This window comes from Pseudopipra pipra, chromosome Z (genome assembly GCF_036250125.1).
Source record: "Pseudopipra pipra isolate bDixPip1 chromosome Z, bDixPip1.hap1, whole genome shotgun sequence".
NCBI lineage: Eukaryota > Metazoa > Chordata > Aves > Passeriformes > Pipridae > Pseudopipra > Pseudopipra pipra.
In genome coordinates this window covers 16,953,607-16,975,720 of record NC_087581.1, presented here as the reverse complement: position 1 = coordinate 16,975,720, position 22,114 = coordinate 16,953,607, and the positions used below count along the sequence as shown (strand labels likewise).

Below are 22,114 nucleotides of genomic sequence, written 5' to 3'. Positions count from 1 at the left end.
GAATACATGGATCAAAGCCAATGGGACCCATGGTTCAAAGCTTGCTAATGATCAGTGATAGGCACTACAGTTGCATAATTAATTACTTCAAAAAAGTTCAACCTATTCTATGTCAGTTCTCAAGCAAACTGTTCAGATGCCCTTCATTTAATGAGCTGGAAAATGATGCTGGCTGGCTCAGTGATATTGAAGCTGTGCCCTTTCCACCCTAGTCTGCAGAAGTTTATTTTTTGATTTATCCTCTTGGGTACATTGACCAAGCTAATTTCTGTTTTGATCTTTGTTTTAACGTCCCTCTTGACATTAGTAAAGACATTATAGTCACCTCAGTGCCATCTGCTCTGAATTCTATGCTGTTAAGGAAAGATCCATGATTGCCTAGGTTTCAGTATGACCAAAATGACGGTTTAGGTTTGATGCCATGTAAGGTCAAGGACATTTGAGAAAACATATAAAGTCAGTTGATATTGGCACAGGCATTGTTCTTATGCTTGGTAACACTATGATTAGTGACTTAATTTCTGACATATGTTTTTCATTCTTTAAGGGTCAGAGATGTGAGCTGGAAAAATGTTAGGAGTCATTCTTTGAATCTTCATAAAGTCTTAACATTTGTGGCAACTCAAATGCCACAATCGCCTATTAAAAGGTTTTGTTCTCTCACCACTGCAATCCTCTTAGTATAAGTCAGTTTGTAACTGATGTGCTCATTGTGACATATGCACACAGGTAGCCCTTCCAAATGAATCCGGATTTCAGCCCTAGAGGTCTATGTCCCCTCCTAAGGCCATAGTATCTTAGAATGGTTTGGGTTGGAAGGGATCTTAAAGATCATCTATCTCCAACCTCTCTGCCATGGGCAGAGACACCTTCCTTCCACTAGACCAGACTACTGAAAGCTCCATTCAACTCAGCCCTGAAGACTTCCAGGGATGGGGTGAACATGCAAGGGTTAGGGCCTTACTCATATTTATCAGCAGTGCCATAATTTGTCTTTGATTCACAGATAGTAATTACATTTGCATTTTTGGCAAGCAGGATGTTCACAGCTGTGAAGCAATGTATTTTTCTCCTTGGAATATCCATTCTCAAAAAAGACTGGAAATGAATAACTAGGAAATGACATTTTGTAAAGCCATCACAGCTTTTCATCTTGTCCAAACAGCTTTTTCACCACAGAAATGCCTTCCCTTCCCCCGCACCCCACCCCTGACTCCCTCATGTCAGTAAGATGACTGTGACTTTGCTACTTGATATTGTGCATTTGCAACTTTCTTACAATTATTTACTTCAACATTAAAATATAGGTTTGTATTTATGCCACCAGTATCATTACAAGGTTTTTATGGATGGGAAGCATGCATTTTTCAGTTTCCAGTAGCTCTTCAGAACATTTTGCTTCATCACCTAAAATTGATTGATTTCCTAACCAGCAGTTATTTTCTGGATGATTAATTGTAATTGAAAGCAAAACATTGTAATTCTTTTAAAATTCAGACAGGCCAGCTGTTCCCTGTGCTGTCCCCCCCTTTTTTTTCCCTATTTGAGATACTGATCATGGTAATATTTGGACTTTTTCTTCAAAATAAGATTGTATTTTAGTTTAAATATTCACTGGCAATTAGGAACCCATATCCTGGTGAATAACAATTTTAAGAGCAGCTTGAACCTCTTTGACACTGCTGTGTGGCTCAGAACCAGTATCTGGTTCCAGAGTTACCTCCTAGTTCTTTTGGTGTTAAATTAGCCTCAGACACTGTATTCATTGGAGCAAAAGAAAAGGACCCATTTCCTGAAACTTAGCTTTGCAGATTCAGCTCTTGTGAAATATTCTTTATAGCAGCTGCTTGGAAAAAAATTAAATACAGTTTTCCATAAAGGATGAACTATAAAGACAATCACAAATATTACTGCCTAACATAATTGTTAATGAAAATTTAAATGATAGAGATATTCCCACTCCTGGTTATTTCACTTTCTCAGGTGTCAGGGAATTGTATGAACTTTAATATTTGAAGTATAAACAGAGACTCTCTTCCTTCCTTCCTTCTCTACTTTAAGTACTCCCTGAGGAGTTTATTTAGTTTTAATCAAACATTTCATGTCTCAAGCATGCGTGTAGAGAAATCTCTGAAATTGTACAAACCCATGAATATTCTGAAAACATATGCTTACTAAATTGCACTTATATGTTGACATCTAAGTTTATTAGCAAGACCTGTATGGGTATTTCACTCAGTGCTACTTTATTCATGCACTAAAGAAATCAGATATAAATTAATTCCTGTTTTCATTACCTTAACTTTTAACCATCACTGAAAAAAATTCAGAGAGGAAAACAGTACACAAGCCTTCTTAATTGGTTTTCTTTTTTAATAGCCTGTGTTTTCATGGATAGGCATGTTGTCCTCTGTTGGCAAACAGCCATGGCTAGAGGGGGTAAAAAACAATAGTATATGAAAATATGTACTCTCAAGGTTTCCTTTAGGCAAAACTACCTGATTCCCAGGACGAGATGCTTGCCCATGTGCTGTCCTGGCAGGGCTGTATAGTAGGGTATTTGGCCCCTGCCAGTAATGTTTCATTTGGTGCATTAAATACTCCTTAACCTTTTTTTTTTTTTTTTTAATTCTTTAGTCCTTTTTGTTGTGTTCTGGGAAAAAAAAAATATAATTCTATCTGAAAGGATAATTCATGATTTTCTGTCTCTTATAGAAGTACAGCATGGCGTGAACAAAAAAATAATGCCATATTTTAAAAAAAAGCTAATCTAATCAGGGCGTGGGCCCCGGCTGCCCCCGGAACATGTGCCTCGCAGTGGCGCGGGCCCGGGCACGTGCGTGGTGGCCCAGCCCTGGACACTGGGGCCCGACCCCAGGGGCAGAAAGGAGAGAGAGAATGGGAGCTTTGCCTGTGCGGACAGTGCCATCATGGGAAATGATAGGGGAGCCCCTGAACACAAAGAAGAAAAGGACACTCTAAACCCGGGCAGATGGAGCTCGTCAGCCCTGTAAGGCCATCCATCTAAGAGAAGGTCACTCTAAACAAACCTACGTCCTGAGGACCTCGCTGCCACCGTCCGAGCTCGCTCGGCCCCAGCAGATGAACCTCAGGATTAAAGGGTGGGCTCAGTTCAGCGCACACTGTGTCCCACCTAAAAAATCCATTGTGCGGGCTCGAAGGCCTTACCCACTTTTGCAAAGCCCTGTATCACCAGCGCGCTTGTAACGAATGTGGGTAGAGCCCTTTCCCAAATCTTCGTTCGCGAAGACTGGCCATGATGATGATAATGATGAATCTAATCAACTTCTCACCTGAAGTAAAAAAGATTTTCTTCTTTATTTTCTAAACTTTTTTTCATAAAATTTCTTATAACAAGTTTTTGGTGACTTTTTTTCCTTGGCATTTGTTTTATTGTCTTTTTTTTCCTTGTGTTTTTTTTCCCCCTCCATTATTCCTTTCTTTTGCTTTCAAATGTTACAGAAATACCTGATCCAATGTCTTCTTCCACTCTGTTTTTATTGAAAAGTACATGTACCAAAATTAGTAAATAAGCAGGTCTTTCTTCTTATTCCTTTACATGTTTCCTATGAGGAAAAAGAGTGAATTTTCTAAATTTCTCCTTATCTCACCCAAATCTACTTTGATACATTTTTAAAAAACAGTGTTTCTGATAGTTCCACTGCCCTTCTTATTACTTCCAGTAATGTTAGTTTTAGGTTGTACCAGGGGTTTTTTTTGGTTGGTTGGTTGGTTGGGTTTTTTGTTTGTTTTTAAGGACCAGAGCTCTTGGCACTTTACAAGGTTCCCATTTTGCAGGTAGGGAAGTGGAAGCACAGAAGGGGATAAAATGATTCATTCAGGATGACTCATCCAGTGAAAGAACAGGTTTTCCTGTGGTCTTATCCTACTTCATTTCCACAAAAGAAACAAATGAAACAAAGGATTTCCTGATAGTTTGACGCTCCCTCAGCTGCATGAGGTGACCCATGTCTGCTTAAGGTTTCTCTTTGACAGCCAAAGACTTTGACCATGAATTCTACACCAGAATTGTAGGTTAGGCATGGTGAATGGTGCATCTACAGTGGTGCCAGCTGGGGAGGCACATCATGACACAACTATGTGTGTGGTCAGCTTGGCAGTGCCTTGCATGTGTAGGCTGAGTTTTGCTGAAAAGAACTGCTTGAAAAGTAGGTTTTATCTGTCAAAATTGTTGATTCTCCTGGGAACACTTCACAGGATGAAATAACCAGACATCATGGAAAATATTTGAAGACAAAGCTTGTTCCAAAAGCAACAATGTTACAGTGAAATTTTTTCAGCTGTAGGGACTGATGCGAGATGCTGGGCTTTCTCCTTTTTGGTCTCTAGGATTGCACATTTTGTAATGTTTCCAGAGTGACATAATCCCTCCTTAGTGCCAGCAATTATGGCATGTCCTGTCCCAATTTTACTGATGAAACAGGGATCAAGAAAATAGACTTTTGGAATCAAGTTGCCCAACAAGTCTTTTTTTTTACACAAAGTCAAACAAAGCATACACAGCTTTCCTGATAACAGGAAAGTACTCTATACAAAAGATGCCCTTATGCATTTGATTTTTTTTTTAATTTGTAAGCAAATGGCATTTTAATAATTTTGTTCAGATTTTATGATTTGGCCAGACTTCGCAATGCTTTTGTTAGTTTAAACATGTATTACTTTGGTGTTAGTGGGAGGGCTTGTGGAAAGGATGAGGAAAGGCAGCACATTTTGCCTGATGGACAATGGCAGCAGAAGAGTGGTTACAGCAGGGAGGCTGGTTGATGGATGAGCACTGCAGTAAGTAATCAGTCATCTCCACTCCAAAATTCTTAGTGCAAACTGGAGCACAAAGTTCATTCTGTGGAATTGGCTTTAACTTGCAGATAACTCTGTAACTGATGAGAAAAGTTTGAGCTGACCTTGATAGATCTATAGATATATATTTCTGCATGTGGCAAGGCTGAGTTGTAAATTTTAGTAGAATGTTTTGCTCTTGCTCTGTGAGAAGAATGTTTGATTTTGTTTTGCAATACACAGTGATTTTTAACAGCTTTGGCTTGCCAGATCACTTACATTTATATAAAAACTGTGGTTTTTTCAGCTCCTGTTTCAACCCACTAAATCAAATCTGCTTCTAAGTTTGTTTAACACTGGAAAAAAACTGCCTTGTTACAAGCAGAGTGTAAACTGGTATTTCTGTTACTGCATTCCTTTACAGAGAAAGACTAATTTCTTTGCTGAGGCATGCTTAGCTTAGCTCTGTATGTGGCATTTAAAGACTGTAGCAGCTAGTGTTTTGGTTGTTTTTCTTGTTTCTAATTAATTTGTGAATAGTCCTTGAGAAGTTGTAGACTTCTGCTCATTTAGGTAATTTACCAAATAAGAGTTGCATAATATGTGTAGTAATTTTACACCATAATACTTCCTTTATTTTGTAAATAGTTAAAACACTGTAATTTATAGCTTTCTAGGTTTTGCTTTGTTGCTTTTGCTTTCACAGTCCAACAGTTAATAGGGATCTTAAAGTGACTAGCAGAAACAGACAATATAGGAGCACAAGAAATGGTAGTAAGAACATGCTTATATTACAATAGTAGTTAATCATCATGAAACTGTGAATGAAGTGTTCCAATTATCTTGAAGTCTGCAGAAGATGATGTTAATCAAACACACACTATAACCAAACTGCAGTCTGCACTTGTTCATCTGTATACTAACCATTAGAAGGCAACTCTTCAACACTGCATTTGAAGTCTGAGATTGTTCAGCCTACAGTAGGCTGAACAAGAAAACTGGAGATAAACAACAGCAAATGCCAGAGTTTAGAGATTAGGCCATCTCTCCAACATGTGCACAAATATGTACACAATAAACTGATATTCACATTATTAGGCTTGAAAAGTCAAGCACAAAAGTCAACATTACAGTTGACTTAGGAATCTTGGTCCTGGGCGTAAATAATTTTATACTTTACCTGTATGGTTATATATTGTTTTTACGTCACTCAATGCACAAAACAAATGCAACCCTATTAATGAGATATTTAGTATTCTATTATTTTCTTACTGCTCATTATATGGTCACATGGTTTATTGACAATCTGCTGTTCACATCTATTGGAAAAGCAGTTATAATGCTTTTCTATGGTGCTCATCACTATGACAACTTGCTGCTTCTCACAGATGATTAAATTAATTTTCTTATCATCCTTGTGATAGAAGGAATTATTATCACCCTTGCTTAATATATAGGAGAATTAAAACACAGAGATTAAAGTGAAAGTATTCCCTAACTTGAATGTTCAAAATGAGATGTCTAGGACTTTGTCTTTTTGATCTCCTTGTCATGGAATGACCTGTATTCAGAGCATAGTTTTTATAAAAGGGCGAGAAAATGAGGGGTTGGGATACAATAGGAAGGTAGCACTTCTGTTTGCTTCTTCTTACCCTTTTCCATTGGCATTCACTTTTGGCCATTATGAGAAAGAGAATGGACCTTGACATCCAGCAGCTGCTCAGATGTTCTGAGTTAATCGGTGTTTGTGAGTGCTGATGCCCACATGGATTAAGCAATAGCCTTTCAGAGTTGATACCCCAAGTATGAAAAAAACTTAATTAGTGACATATGATAAAGTTGGTGTAAGTGACTGGTTCATTATCAGGTGCTCTGCAGCTTGGGCAAATATTATTTCCAGTCCTTTCATTCAGTACCTACTTTCTGCCATGATGAGACAAATATCCCACCAACAAGGGCTCTTAGAGTCCTCTTAGACTCTGAGCAAGACAGGAGGTTTTAAAAGAATAATACAGTATCACTTCATATTTTTTCAGTAATGTAGATACTCAGGGTGACTGACTTAAGGTTGGCCTAAGCTTATAAATTATTGAAATTTATGACATTGTTCACAGAATCAGAAAAAAAAAAAGCATTTTGCAGACACTTGGCTAAATTCTACCTTGTGCTGCAAAATATGAGTTACTAGAATATCTCACTAAACAGCTTCCAGAATGTTGTTTTAAATATGAAAAAATATTATTTTCTCTGCCACTTTCTATCAACAGTTGACCCACTTTCCCTCTAAAAAATCTTGGAAAGAAAATTGCAGCACCACTGGACAGAATTTAGTAATGGCAAAAAGAAAACTAAGTCTTATAGTGTGGAACATCAGGCAGCTCTCTTAAGTAATGTTATTAGGCGTTGTAATAATATATATAGCATTAAAATCATGTCCTAAAAATCAGGAAAAATAAGACCAAAATGATCCATTATTGTAGATTATAATTTCCTTTGGACTAGTGACATGAATTATCTTTCTTGATGTACCAGGTACGCAGTGAATGTGCTCAGGGTCTAACATGAGTGCACAGACTTAAGACATTCCAGTCTCAGCATTCTTCCAAGGCTAGCTCCTGACCTTGTTTCCCTTCAAAGGTTGTTGCTGGGATGCGGCAAAAGACTTCCAGAACCCAAATCACTATGTGCACCTTGATACATTTAGTAGAAGTCTAGGGAAGTGGAAGCAACAAAAAACCTAACACATTTCGTAAACTCAACAAAAAAATGCAATAATTAAATATAAAAAATACGAATACAAAAAAAGCCCCAAAAATCAAGTGGAAAGGATGAAATAATTTGAAAAAAACAAGATAGAAAAAATTTATAACTCTGAAGGTCTTAATAGCTTGAGCTTTCATCCTTTACAAAATACATATTTTGCTTTCAGTGATAATTACTGTTAGCATATCTCAACACAAATTCTTGTGGAAGTAGAATTTGTATGTGATTTATTGCTATTAATTGATTATTGCAGTTAGAGCAATGTTACAACAGTGTGAGAAAATAAATTTTTTCTTGTCAAATTATGTCTCCTTTACGTAGAGCTTTCATTGTCATAGGCAATCTAGAACAATACCTAAAGAGACAACTGCAGTTTCTTATCCACCTGCCTCCTATCCACTCTTCTCTGAAGCTGGCCTTGCTTTTTTTTTGACATCTATATGTGCACATTGTACTTGTGAAACCAACCATCTTCTATGTGCAGAGTTCTTATAGTTTTGGCTTTGAGTTTCTTCTCTTTGGACTTTTCTGTCCACAGCTCTTATTAATTTTCTGCAAGACATATTTTTTGAAGACAGGTTTGCCTAAGGTCAGTTGTGCAAAAGACTTAATAATTATGAGCTGAGTGGTGCTGAGGGTTGCAAGATTCTCTTGTGATGATCACACCTTCTGGCTCACTGGACCTCCTCCTAAGAAGAACATGGACCTGTTAGAATAAGACCAGAGGAGGGCCACTAATATGATTTGAGAGTTGGAGTACCTCCCCTATGAGGAAAGGCTGAGAGAATTGTGATTGTTCAGCCTGGAAAACAGAAGGCTTCAGGGTGACCTAATTGCAATCTCCCAGTACCTGAAGAGAACTTACAGGAAAGATGGGGCAAGGCTATTTACAAGAGCACGTAAAGGGTGAATATGTTGAAATTGAAAGACAGTAGGTTTAGATTAGATATTGGGAAAAAATTGTTTACTATGAGGGTGGTGAGGCGCTGGAACAGGTTGCCCAGGGAAGCTGTGAATGCCTCATCCCTGGAGGTCACAGAATCATAGAATCATAGAATTATGGCATGATTTAAGTGAAGGGTAACAGACCGAGTGTCCTAGCTAGAACAACTGGGACGAGTTCATCACTGGATGGGTGTAACCCAAAACTGTGTATTCTATAGCCTTCCATGCCATTTCCCAGAAACTGGTAACAATGAACCATTTACACCATCTGCACATAGAGCCTGACTCCTCAGGCTATAAACTGGGTGTTAAGAGAGGCCTGCGAGATAGGAGGTTGCTTTTGCCCTCACACCCATTAAGGAACCCCCTGCCCTGAGGGAGGTACTGAGCATTCCTGCCTGAACTGGAGGATATATAATCTTGGAGTCTTGGGACTTTTTTAACCACTTGTGGGATCCAGAGGAAGACTGCAGACCACCACTCTCAACCAGACTGCAACCATCACTCTTGACTGGACTGCAATCACCACTCTTGACCAGACTGCAACAGCACTCTCACCAACAGGTTTTTCCCCTCTCGTTTTACTTTGGACTCAAGGGGGCCAAAGAACGCCACTCTGTTCATGCCCCAGGGTGCTGGGTTATATTTGGGTTTTGTGGGTTAAAACCAATTGTTTGTCTGTATAATCGTACTTATTGTATTATTTTATTAAATTGTTATTCTGACTTATAATCTCTTTTTTGAGTTGAGTTCATTTCCCCTGCTGGTTTACCTTTAAACCAGCACATTTTTGGCCACCCAACATGGGGCAGAGAGAGAAGTCAGAATCACAATTTCATTTTAAGCATTTGTCTATTTGGATACAGAAATTCCCTGATCACCATGTTGTTTGATGTATTCACATGGATGTTGTATCTGAGCCTGTTCATATTTCCACAGATGGGGAACTATTTGCCTGTTTTGATGCTCTCTTTAAGACTAGGGAGAGGGTCCCAAATTGCTTTATTAGTGTACTATGTTTATGTCATCATAACATCAGAAGCAATGAGTTTCATTGTAAATGTGTATTCAGTCTTGTTTGCCTGTCCTGGTTTGGGTTGCTACCTCTGGGGCCTCATTAAAAATCGCACCCAGCCCTTTGGGGGAACAGGAGGGAATGGTTGTTTCCAGCCTTTCACCTCCTTCTTCCCCTTCAGACAACAGTCTTTGAAACAGTCAAAGACAACAGTCTTTGAAAATATTGAGTTCCCTTTTGATGTTAAAGACAGCATAATGTTATTGTTAGTGTTGCTTTGTCTGCTCTGTACTGTGTACACCATGTTTAGGGTCAGAACAGGGCCTTCTAGGGAGGTTGTTTGGACACCTGCCCTGGGAGCAGATAATGCTGAGTGGCACGGGAAGTGAGAGGGCATTGGCCAGTATTTGGAGAAGTTTTCTCCTCCAATGATCTGGAAATTCACCCCTGTACAATTGCAGGATCCTGTTACCATGATAAGACTGGTGAAAGAAAAATGCTCTGGCAGCTCCAGAGATGGCCCGCTCACAGCAACCTGCTGGGCCCTGGCCACTGCCTACCAGACACTACTTGACATGGTACAGCACTGTCAGGGGGAGAAGAGAAGGAGCAAATCCACAGGCACCACGTCCACCCAAACCACAGCTGAGTCAGAGAGAGAAAGAAATAAATCAACCGGCACCGTGTCCACACAAACCATCGAGGAGCCAGAAGAACAACCGAAACCAATAGCAGTCACCTCTGTCCAGAAAAGGAAATCAAAGACTAAATCAATCCGTATAGCAAATGATGACGAAGAGGCAGGACCTTCACACCCACCAGAGAAGACAGAGCCAGAAATAATCACTCGGTCTCTATCCCTGGGTGAGCTATGTGAGCTCCGGAGAGAGCTGAACATGTCCGAAGCCTGGAAGAGAAGATTGAAGAGGGACACCAGAAGCTAAGAGAAGAAATTAAGGAAGGGATCTTCCATATCTCACCAGGACAAACAAGAGTCTCTGCTATCAGGAGCCAGCGTCCCCCAGCTAAGGAGAGAGGGTACACTCCACGTGGCAATCTATGGTTTTACCTCCATGAGCACGGAGAATAGATGAGGAAGTGGGATGGGAAACCCACCTCTTCCTTAGCAGCCCGGGTAAGTGAATTGAAAAGAGGAACAAGTACCACAAGGAACTCTTCAAGGGTAAATGCTGCTCCAGTCTCTCGTGGGCAAGATTCCAGACGGTACAGGAATGATGATATGTCTGATCCTCTTGAAGGGACCTCCAGGTCATACTTACAAGAAGAGCACAATGAGTACCATGACCAGGACTAGGGGTGCCCTGCCTCTAGCCAGGTAGAGGAGAGGGACAATTGGGTCTATTGGACAGTGTGGATTCGGTGGCCTGGCACATCAGAGCCATAAAGATATAAGGCCTTAGTGGACACCAGCGCACAATGTACTCTAATGCCATCAAGATATGTAGGGGCAGAATCCATCTCCATTTCTGGGGTGACAGGGGATCCCAACAGCTGACTGTACTGGAAGCTGAAGTAAGCCTGACTGGGAAGGAATGGCACAGACATCCCATCGTGACTGGCCCAGAGGCCCCGTGTATCCTTGGCATAGATTACCTGAGGAGTGGGTATTTCAAAGACCCAAAAGGAATTGGGCTTTTGGCATAGCTACTGTGGAGACAGAGGAAATGAGACAGTTGAACACCTTGCCTGGTCTCTCAGAGGACCCCTCTGCTGTGGGACTGCTGAAGGTTGAAGAACAATTGGTACCGATAACCACAGCAACAGTGCACTGTTGCCAATATCGCACCAACCGAGACTCTGTGACTCCTATACATAAGATGATCCATGAACTGGAGACCAAAGGGGTGGTCAGCAAGACTCGCTCACCCTTTAATAGCCCTATATGGCCAGTGCATAAGTCCAGTGGAGAGTGGAGGCTGACAGTGGATTACCGTGGACTCAGTGAAGTCACACCACCCCTGAGTGCTGCTGTGCCGGACATGCTGGAGCTCCAGTACGAGCTGGAGTCCAAGGCAGCCAAGTGGTATGCCACCATTGACATTGCCAATGCCTTCTTCTCCATTCCTTTGGCAGTGGAGTGCAGGCCACAATTTGCTTTCACTTGGAGAGGTGTGCAGTACACCTGGAATTGACTGCCTCAGGGGTGGAAACACAGTCCCAGCATTTGCCATGGACTGATCCAGACTGCACTGGAAAAGGGTGAGGCTCCAGAACATCTACAGTACATTGATGACATCATTGTATGGGGGAACACAGCGGGGGAAGTCTTCGAGAAAGGAGAGAAGATAATCCAGATTCTCCTAAGAGCTGGTTTTGCCATTAAATGAAGTAAGGTCAAGGGATCTGCTCAGGAAATTCAGTTCCTAGGAGTGAAGTGGCAAGATGGACGCTGCCTAATTCCAACAGAGGTGATTAACAAAATAGCAGCCATGTCCCCACCAACCAGGAAACACAGGCTTTCCTAGGCGCTGTGGGCTTTTGGAGGATGCATATCCCCGAGTACAGTCCTCTCTACCTTGTGACACGGAAGAAAAATGATTTCCAGTGGGGCCCTGAAAAACAACAAGCCTTTGAACAAATTAAACAGGAGATTGCCCATGCGGCAGCCCTTGGGCCAGTAAGGGCAGGAGAGAACGTGAAGAACGTGCTCTACACTGCAGCCGGGAAGAATGGCCCTTCCTGGAGCCTCTGGCAGAAAGTGCCTGGGGAGACCCGAGGACGACCGCTGGGATTCTGGAGTCAGGGATACAAAGGATCTGAAGCCAGTTATACACCAACTGAGAAAGAGATCCTGGCTGCTTATGAAGGAGTTCGAGCTGCCTCAGAAGTGATCAGCACAGCTCCTCCTGGCACCCCGACTACCAGTGCTGGGCTGGATGTTCAAGGGAAGAGTTCCTTCTACACATCATGCCACCGATGCCACATGGAGTAAGTGGATTGCTCTGATCACACAGCAAACCTGGATAGGGAATCCTAATCGCCCTGGCATTCTGGAAATTATCACCAATTAGCCCGAAGGTGAGAGTTTCGGACTATCCTCTGAAGAAGAAGAGGAGCAGGTGACACGGGCTGAGGAGGCCCCACCATATGACAAGCTACCAGCAGATGAAAGGCGATACGCGCTCTTCCGGGATGGCTCCTGTTGCATGGTAGGGACAAACCGAAAATGGAAGGCAGCCGTATGGAGTCCCACATGGCAAGTTGCAGAAGCGACCGAAGGACAAGGTGGGTCAAGTCAGTTTGCAGAGCTTAAAGCCGTTCAGTTGGCTTTGGATATAGCTGAACGAGAGAAGTGGCCAAGACTCTGTCTCTACACTGACTCATGGATGGTGGCCAATGCTCTGTGAGGATGGCTGGAGCGATGGAAAAAGGCCAACTGGCAGCACCAAGGGAAACCCATCTGGGCAGCTGAGATGTGGCAGGACACTGCTGGCCGGGTAGAGAAGCCAAGTGTGAAGGTTGGTCACGTAGATGCTCATGTAGGCAAGAAACGGGCTAATGAGGAGCATCGTAACAACGAGCAGGCGGACCAAGCTGCCAGGATTGAAGTCTCTCAGGTAGATCTGGATTGGCAGCACAAAGGAGAATTATTTCTGGCTCGATGGGCCCATGATGCCTCCGGTCACCAGGGGAGAGATGCAACATACAGATGGGCTTGTGACCGAGGGGTGGACTTAACCAAGGACATTGTCTCACAGGTCATCCATGACTGTGAGACATGTGCTGCCATCAAGCAGGCCAAGCGGGTGAAGCCTCTATGGTATGGTGGACGGTGGTTGAAATACAGGTATGGGGAAACCTGGCAGGTTGACCCGCCAAGGCAAGCGCTACGTACTGACCATGGTAGAAGGAAGTACTGGATGGAAGGAAGTACTGGATGGCTGGAGACATACCCCGTGCCTCATGCCACTGCCCGGAATACCATCCTGGGCCTTGAAAAACAAGTCCTGTGGTGACACGGCACCCCGGAGAGAATTGAGTCTGATAATGGGACCCATTTCAAGAATGGCCTTGTAGACACCTGGGCCAGAGAGCACGGCATTGAGTGGGTGTATCATATCCCCTACCATGCACCAGCTGCTGGAAAAGTTGAGTGGTGCAACGGACTGCTGAAAACCACCCTGAAGGCACTGTGTGTGGGGACTCTCAAACACTGGGAGCTGCATTTAGCAAAGGCCACCTGGTTGGTCAACAGCCAAGGCTCCATCAATCGAGCTGGCCCTGCCCAATCAGAACCTTTGCATACTGTAGATGGAGATAAAGTCCCCGTGGTACATATGAGAGGAATGTTAGGGAAGACTGTTTGGATTAGTCCCACCTCAAGCAAAGGCAAACCCATCCGAGGGATTGTTTTTGCCCAAGGACCTGGTTTCACCTGGTGGGTAGTGCAAAAAGATGGGGAGACACGTTGTGTACCACAAGGGGACCTAATTTTGAATATGCATGGTCTGTAATGTTTCATTGTGTATATATATATATATAAAGATGTATATAGTTTTAAAGGGATATAGTTTTTAAAGGGGGTTAATTTAGGCATGACATGGATGGCATAGAATAAGGGGTGGATAATGTCCTAGTTAGAACAACTGGGACGAGTTCATCACTGGATGGGTGTAACCCAAAACTGTGTATTCTATAGCCTTCCATGCCATTTCCCAGAAACTGGTATCAATGAACCATTTACACCATCTGCACATAGAGCCAGACTCCTCAGGTTATAAACTAGGTGTTAAGAGAGGCCTGCGAGATAGGAGGTTGCTTTTGCCCTCACACCCATTAAGGAACCCCCTGCCCTGAGGGAGGTACTGAGCATTCCTGCCTGAACTGGAGGATATATAATCTTGGAGTCTTGGGACTTTTTTAACCGCTCATGGGATCCAGAGGAAGACTGCAGATCACCGCTCTCAACCAAACTGCAGACCAGCACTCTCGACTGGACTGCAACCACCACTTTTCAACCAGACTGCAACCATCACTCTTGACTGGACTGCAATCACCACTCTTGACCAGACTGCAACAGCACTCTCACCAACAGGTTTTTCCCCTCTCGTTTTACTTTGGACTCAAGGGGGCCAAAGAACGCCACTCTGTTCATGCCCCAGGGTGCTGGGTTATATTTGGGTTTTGTGGGTTAAAACCAATTGTTTGTCTGTATAATCGTACTTATTGTATTGTTTTATTAAATTGTTATTCTGACTTATAATCTCTTTTTTGAGTTGAGTTCATTTCCCCTGCTGGTTTACCTTTAAACCAGCACACTGAGGAATGAGGAAATCTGCAGAAAATATTTTCTGCAGATTTTCTCATTCAGACCTCAAGCTGCCAGAGATTTTACCAGAAGCATCGGAGAAAACAATTAATGTCTCAATGGCTTTTTGTTGTCTAAAAATAGGGATACTAGTCCCACTGGGGTTATTAGATCAGAAGAACCATACAAAGTGACTTAAATCTAGTATAAGCATGAAAACAAATTACCACATTTCTTGGAAATTATTTTGCATTTAATTTCTCTTGTGGTTTTTTGTTTGAATTTTTATTACACTGCAATAAGACAACTATTTCAGCTTCAAAGAAACATCAAAACATCAAATCCATGGGATAGGACCTGTAATCTGACATTCTATCTGAACATCACATTAGTAGGGAGATGTTCACTTACAGTAGCCTAGTTTAGAGAATACAAATTGCCAGGTGAGGGATGATATCCTCTCTGAGGAAAAAATAAAAGGAGTCACAAAGGGAATCCCAGTATGGCTGAGCACAACAGGCAATTTGATTTAATAGGTGCCTAAGAAAGGCTTTCATGGTGAATGGATACACTGCTGAGGTATAATTAAGAATAATGAGGTGACATTATGGAAAGTATGTCTTCATTTTAGTACAAGGAGACTGTTCAAAGCAAAAGTACCAAAGAAATGGAATAGTCATCACAGGAGACTCCTTTCTTGGAAACTTCATAACAGAACATGAATCAGTTTGTTTTGAGAGATTGGCTGTGTTTCCTGAGACGCTTACTAGCAAATCATGAGACAGAGGATAAATAGATAGGTAAAGTACATTTGTTAACATGTTTGAGTAGACTAATTTTTACACACCTGTCTGCTTCATTGTATTTTTTTGTCCTACACATCTTCCAATTGTTTGTTATCTGGGCTTTTAATATTGAGCCTTGTAATATTATACTTAATTAATATTCAGCCTTCTATACCCAAATGTTTCCAAAAATAGTTTTGCAAGAGCAAAAGCTGAGTTCTGCTGCTAAAAAAAATTACATGAAATGTCACATTTTATTCTTTTGCTTGGAATTTTGATATGGAAAATCTATCCACACCACTTCTAAATATGGAGTTAATCATAGGGCTTGCTTTTTGAATCGCTTGACTGGAAACTCAAAGCCACAAGCAGATAGCTGGCTTGAATTCCACAGTGGTACATGAAAATTCAGATTTAGATCATATGTTCCTTTTAATATCATTTGATTGCAAATGACTGTGGAAGGTAAAATTTTTGTTAACTATGCTACAAAGAAAATAAAAACATCAGCTCACACATAAACAATTTTTTTCTTCAAACATAGTTCTATTCCTTCTAAAATATCAGTATAAATATTTCTCTTTTTCTCCTCTTATTTTACTGAGGTTTTTAGGTTTTACTAGTCATGGGGGAAAAGACAGACAGGGAGGAGAAAAACAGATATGGTCTCTTCTGTATCACTGGGTAGACACTGTCAGAAAGGAAACATTATGAAAGATCCCAAGCATAGAACTAATGCAAAAAATAAATTTTAGGCCTGCTATTCAATTATATAAATCCATTGATTTATTTTTACTTATTTTTTTTCTGCTGTTGAAGGTTAACCTACTCACCATCAAAAATCTCCTGGGAACCTATGGCACGGGTGATAAGTGACAATTTGTTTCTTTCTGATAAAGAAAATTTTAGATTTTCATCTTTCATCTGGGAGTAGCTAGACCTGGCAAAAAAATGGGACACCTAAGTCAGCTGTTGGCTCAGTTTAATGCTTAGTTTAATAATAAGCAATAAAAAAGTTCAAGCGAAGTCATAAAGACCTACCAAATGATCTTAGAGACAGGCACGCAGTGGCCTTTCTACAATCCTCCACATCCACAGTGTGCCACCAGCTGCTTTTTTTAATTCCAAGCAATCCAAGTAATAAATTCAGATTCTGCTTTTGAAGGCATCATCCAATCCTTCCCTTTCTCCAGCTGCTACAGGCGGCCTCCTCTAGTGGTAGGTTCCTGTCCTGGGGCACAAGCAATGAATAACTTACCTTTTCCTCAGAACCATATACAGTTATTACCTTGTTTTAACTCTAAATAAGATCCGGCCTAAACGCAGTTGCTTCAGGGCAGGTCTGTGATAATTTCTGTGAATTACAGGTGTTGTGCCAAAATCTGCCATTCAGCGTGACGTGAGGGTTATGTTACCAGGTGAAAAACAGGATAGACTTCTTGGAAGTAAGGACATTGAGATGTATATGTAGGTCACAGCACAGATGGTTGGAGAGATTGCTTGACAGTAGGACAATGGACTCCTTTGATGGGAGACAAAATTTGCTCCTCTAAAACTTGCTTGTTCCTCTATTTAAAGATGGCCTTAAAAGATAAGATGTCCTCAGAGGATCGATTAATTTGGCTCTCCCTCCCTTCAGCTTTCAAGATAAGATGAAGGTGGGGAGACACTTAAGGGGGAATATCAGGAGTGCAATTTGTATTCTTAAAAAAGTCTAGTAAATTCTTAATTTTAGGGTGAAATTTATTTCCTTCTCTCTTCTGCTATTGCTTACTTCTCTAAAAATAAAACCTACACAAATCAAAAGAAAAAAAAACAAACAGAATGTCTCAGGATAAGTCTCAGTAATAAGGAAGACCAATACGAAAATTTTCTCTGCAGCCTTAATTACAAAGTCTTGTGTAGTTATTATGATGCCATTATTCCTATTTTATACACAGGCCTCCCCATTTTTTCTTTTAGCAATCTTGCAGAGTAGGAAAGCATTTTTTAAGCACTCAAAAGGAAGTGCACAGAGGATTTCTTTTAATGTGCAAAGAAGCTGTGCTGTCATTAACAATGAAGCAGTGCTGCTGAGATCCAGGATTGAGAACATTTCCTGTGCTTGCCACAGAGTCCTACTATTGTCTAAAACAAATCACTAATAATCTTCCTAAAGTTTGCTTATGATGTTATTACTTCTCATCCTATTAGGGGCACAGGGAAGGTCAGCCATGAAGTCACTCAAGATAGCTAACCACCTTTGTCCCCATCTCAGTACAGAGCCTAGATGACAGATGGTGGGCAAGAAAAAAAAGTCTGAATTTAATCTCATGTCATCTTTGTCATCATCGAACGCTGAACAAGGCAGGCTCTAAAGATAAACAGTATCCACTTAATGCCCTAAAATATTTTGTCAAAGTGCAGACACAAAAGTTGGTGAATTATCATTGGCTTTTCATACCTCTGGCATCTCCAGAGTTGCAGCAAAGCTCTTTAAACATATAAAATTCTGTGATGTGCTGTGCCAAATGCTCCTGTCACTAAAGGCAGCTTCAGTTTGCATGCATTGTGCAAAGTGTCTGAAGCTGGCTGCAGAGCAATGGAAAATTCTGTCTTCAAATGGCCACTTTCTGCTTGTGAGATGAAAGCAAAACGGTTCCTGTGCTCCTTACTAACAACTTCAGTGAAGACGTTGTTCAGTTTCTCTGTTCTTTCTAATTCACAGCATATTCTTGCTGTGGCTCAAAACTTAACAGGAGTGGAAAGATAAGTATGAAGAAACCACAGCTGACTTTTTGCAATTACTGCCCAGGCAAATTAAAGGATCTATCCTATTTTGTATGTTAAACTTTTAATTCTTTCAGTGTATGCTGCAAGAAAGAGCAAAGAAATGGTGTGAAAGTCTTCAATTCCCCGTTCTGATTCTCTATTCTTTTGCTGCAGTGTAATCAGCAGCACAGTTTCTTACAAATAAGACATGTGATTCAGACAAGTAAACAATTTATCTGATTTTCAGTGTAGTAACACTTGTTTTGATTTAGAGTTCTACAGGCTTTTGTATCTGAAAGTATTGGTAAACGTCCCAGAAAGACCCAAACAAGACACTTAACTGCTTTAGCATTTTAGAAACTTTTTAATATAAACATGTTTCTGAAAAACCAGTGTTACATTCACATTCCCCTTTGACCATAGAACTGAACTTTTTTTTCTCGATACATATTTTCATAAAAGACATTTTCTTTGAACAACCTGAAGCAAATCCAGCTGATGTGTTTGGATCCTGTTCCTTACTTTTGACAGCCATCTAGTGGACACCACGCAGTGCAACAGAACAAAATTTCTGTCACAACAGCAATGTCTTTGTGGTTATCTGGTGGTGCAAACCACAGGGCCTCTCCCAGCTGGTGAAACTGCAGTTCTAGTTAACAGACTTCTAAATTCTAAAAATTCACTATTTTATAATCTAACAGTGAAATAATTCGTAGAAGTCTGCCTTAGTTTCTGACTGGAAGAAATGACTGGTAATATAATACTTGTATCATATCCACGAAAGGTGGGTGAAGAAAATAAATCTGAAAAGAGAACCATATATTCCTCTAATCCACTTAAATACTTTTGAATCAGTTGAATATTTAAGGCCACTGTTGGAAAAATCAATTTAGTAGTCACTCTTTATTCAAAGTTTTTCTGCTGTGAGACACCTACATTTATATTCATTTATTTCTATCCAACTTTTAACTTTTGTTTTAAAGTTCTCAGACAAGCTTATATATATATGTATATTTGAAATTATGTTACCATTGCAGAAATTAGTCTTATTGAGCACAGGAGTAAACAGTCGTCTTCTGTTTTACCTCAAATTGCAGGAATGATTTGCCCTCCTGCCCTCAATAGAACAACAAAAATAGAAAACTGTATTGTTTAGGAATCTATGTTTTGTTGCAGCTGCTTAAAGGAAAAAAAATTAGGCAATGAGATAGAAATGTTAGGAAATTTGGGTAGAATGAGCCAAATCCTTCATTAGTATTATGATTATTTTGTGCTCCTGGAATATTTAGGAATTCAAACTCAAAAAATATTGATTGAGAGTAAAAGTAGTCATGCTAGTAACAAGGGTAATAGGGTTATGAACTTATGGCAGTACAAGCTGCAAATGACATTTTACAGTAGGAGTCATGCTATCTTGACCTTTCCAATACATTTTTAGATACTTTTTGTGAGCAGATCTCACAGTGATCACAAAGATGCAACAAATAGAGAAAATGAATGGCAAAGAGAAGCTTTGCACTGTTCAAGATCATCTAGCAGGATAGTGACAGAACTCTCATTTGATGTCTCATGGTTTAATCTTAGTTTGAGATTGATAAAGTACAGCACATTTGAGTACACAGAAAAAATTACATAATCAAATTAAATTTTGGAAGAAGTGTATGTGTTCTGATTTACAGCAGTGAATTGTTCTGCAAACTACAGAGAAAAGAGAATTAAATTACTAAAATTTCTTGACATTTTTAATACTACTTTCTATATTTTTTTAAAAAGAGAAACATTGCCACGCAATGAGCATCTCTGTCAAAATAGGCAATACATGTTTCTTTGATCAGTTCATTTAACAAAGCTGAAGCAGGCCACAGGAATGTTGTCATTTCAGTAAAGCACTCAAGTGGCAACCTCATTGAAACCTCAAGTCAATGGCACATAAAACAAGCTAGCATAGAGAGCAGCATGTACCTTCTGTGACACCAGTGCTAGGCTGAAGTCTAACCGACAACTGACCTGTACTGCATCTTTTCTCTTCGACTGTCATTAGATGTAACTGAATACCAGTGGGTGTTCTTCAAATGAGTTTCAAATCGAATACTTTATAGGGGTTCAATACAAATACATATTATGGTGCTAACACTTATCCATGTTTAAAAAATCATGTGAAAGATCCTTTGTTCATCCCTCATTCCCTTAAATACTTTAGCAGTACTATTTAAGTTCCCAATAGTATGGCAAATGAGCCTAAAGACCTAGTCTTGTTAATCCACACATTTGTAACCTCTGAGATTATGTACCACAACACATTAAGTCTAAAAATGAATCCACATGCTCCAAAAAGACTCCATATAGTACCAAATGCAGCTGTTGGGCTGCCAAGCAACATAGGTTGCCATAAGCACATCCTCTCAGCATCACCCACCCTGTGCAAGTGTCTAATTGTTTGCAGACTCCTGTTCAAGGTCTTTCCACTGATTTTGAAAACCCTTTGTGGAAATATCACAGTCTATGTGAAACAGCATCTACTCTCTTTCTCTCCCCTGGCCCTTCAGCCTCTTGGGACAATTGTGTTCCCTAGGAAAGATAAGCCATTCTTCATACCAAATACTACAAGCAGAAGTGCTGGATCTAAACTGTCGTTCAAAGACACAAATGGCTACAGAAGTTGTGCTGCTTGGTGGTGAACAAAGAACTCATTGCTTCAATCTGGTTGCAAAATAGCAAATCTAATGCAGTCAGATGTGTCCAAGCACACACATATGCTTTAAAGCTACCCCAGCACTTTGTTTATTGGGAAAAGAAGAAATACATTCTTGAAATATTTTTGTAGCAATAAAATATTGTGATTGATTACTTGATAACAAAAGAGCCCTCAACTGCCTTAACAATAGGAGACAGGATAATGAGGGTCCAGCTCAGGAGAGATAGGGCCTGAAGAAAAGAACAATGAAACATCATGTTTCCTCCAGTATAGAGCTCACGGATACTCTCCATGCAGAGGAGCATAAAGCTTCCTCTATCCTAATAGTGGGGTTTTTCCTCTACCATATTTCTTTTCCTTCAGACTTGTTTATTTTGTTTATCAGTAATTATAAAGTATTTCTCTTGTGTGCCTTGTGTTTTTGCTCAGCAGCGGACATGACCAGGTCTTTATTTCCCCATTGCTATCAAGAAGCAATTAGCTATGCTAATTTTGTCAGAAGAGTGTTTATTAATTTCAACATTCTTAAGTCAGTGGCATAAATATTTTTCTCTTCTTTTTGCAGTTTCGATGTAGACAATGGTACATCATCAGGACGAAGTCCCTTGGATCCCATGACAAGCCCTGGATCAGGGCTAATTCTTCAGGCAAATTTTGTCCACAGTCAACGTAGGGAGTCTTTCCTTTACCGGTCAGACAGTGACTATGACTTGTCTCCAAAGTCCATGTCCAGGAACTCTTCTATTGCCAGTGATATGTAAGTACATTATAAAATATGTCTCGTCTGTAAATTTGTCCACTGTCTTAAGATTTTTCCAGCCACAAGAAAATTTTTTTTTAAATCAGAGACAGTAATCACTTATGATACTGAAGTAATGGAAAATTATTTGCTTATTTCTTTAGTGAAGATTATACTTTTTCTGCAGCTTTCTGGAGGTAAGGATATCATGAGAGTGTACTTGACATGTGTATGCACTCTATTATCTTTGACAGAATAATGCTGACAGTCAATACAGGTGTACTAAAACACCATGGAAAACTCCTATTTTCTGGATATTAAGATATTTTCAAGA

At 40.4% G+C, this 22,114-nt stretch overlaps 1 protein-coding gene across 7 annotated transcripts in view; it reads left to right on the top strand.

Moving 5' to 3' along the window:
• The window catches only part of PDE4D (phosphodiesterase 4D), a 603,821-nt gene that overhangs the window by 464,725 nt on the left and 116,982 nt on the right, over positions 1-22,114 (top strand). For all 7 annotated transcript variants that reach the window (XM_064642015.1, XM_064642014.1, XM_064642016.1 and 4 more), the window contains one exon: positions 21,607-21,798. In XM_064642015.1, the coding sequence (XP_064498085.1) occupies positions 21,607-21,798 (192 nt within the window). The remainder of the gene's footprint in view (positions 1-21,606; positions 21,799-22,114) is intronic.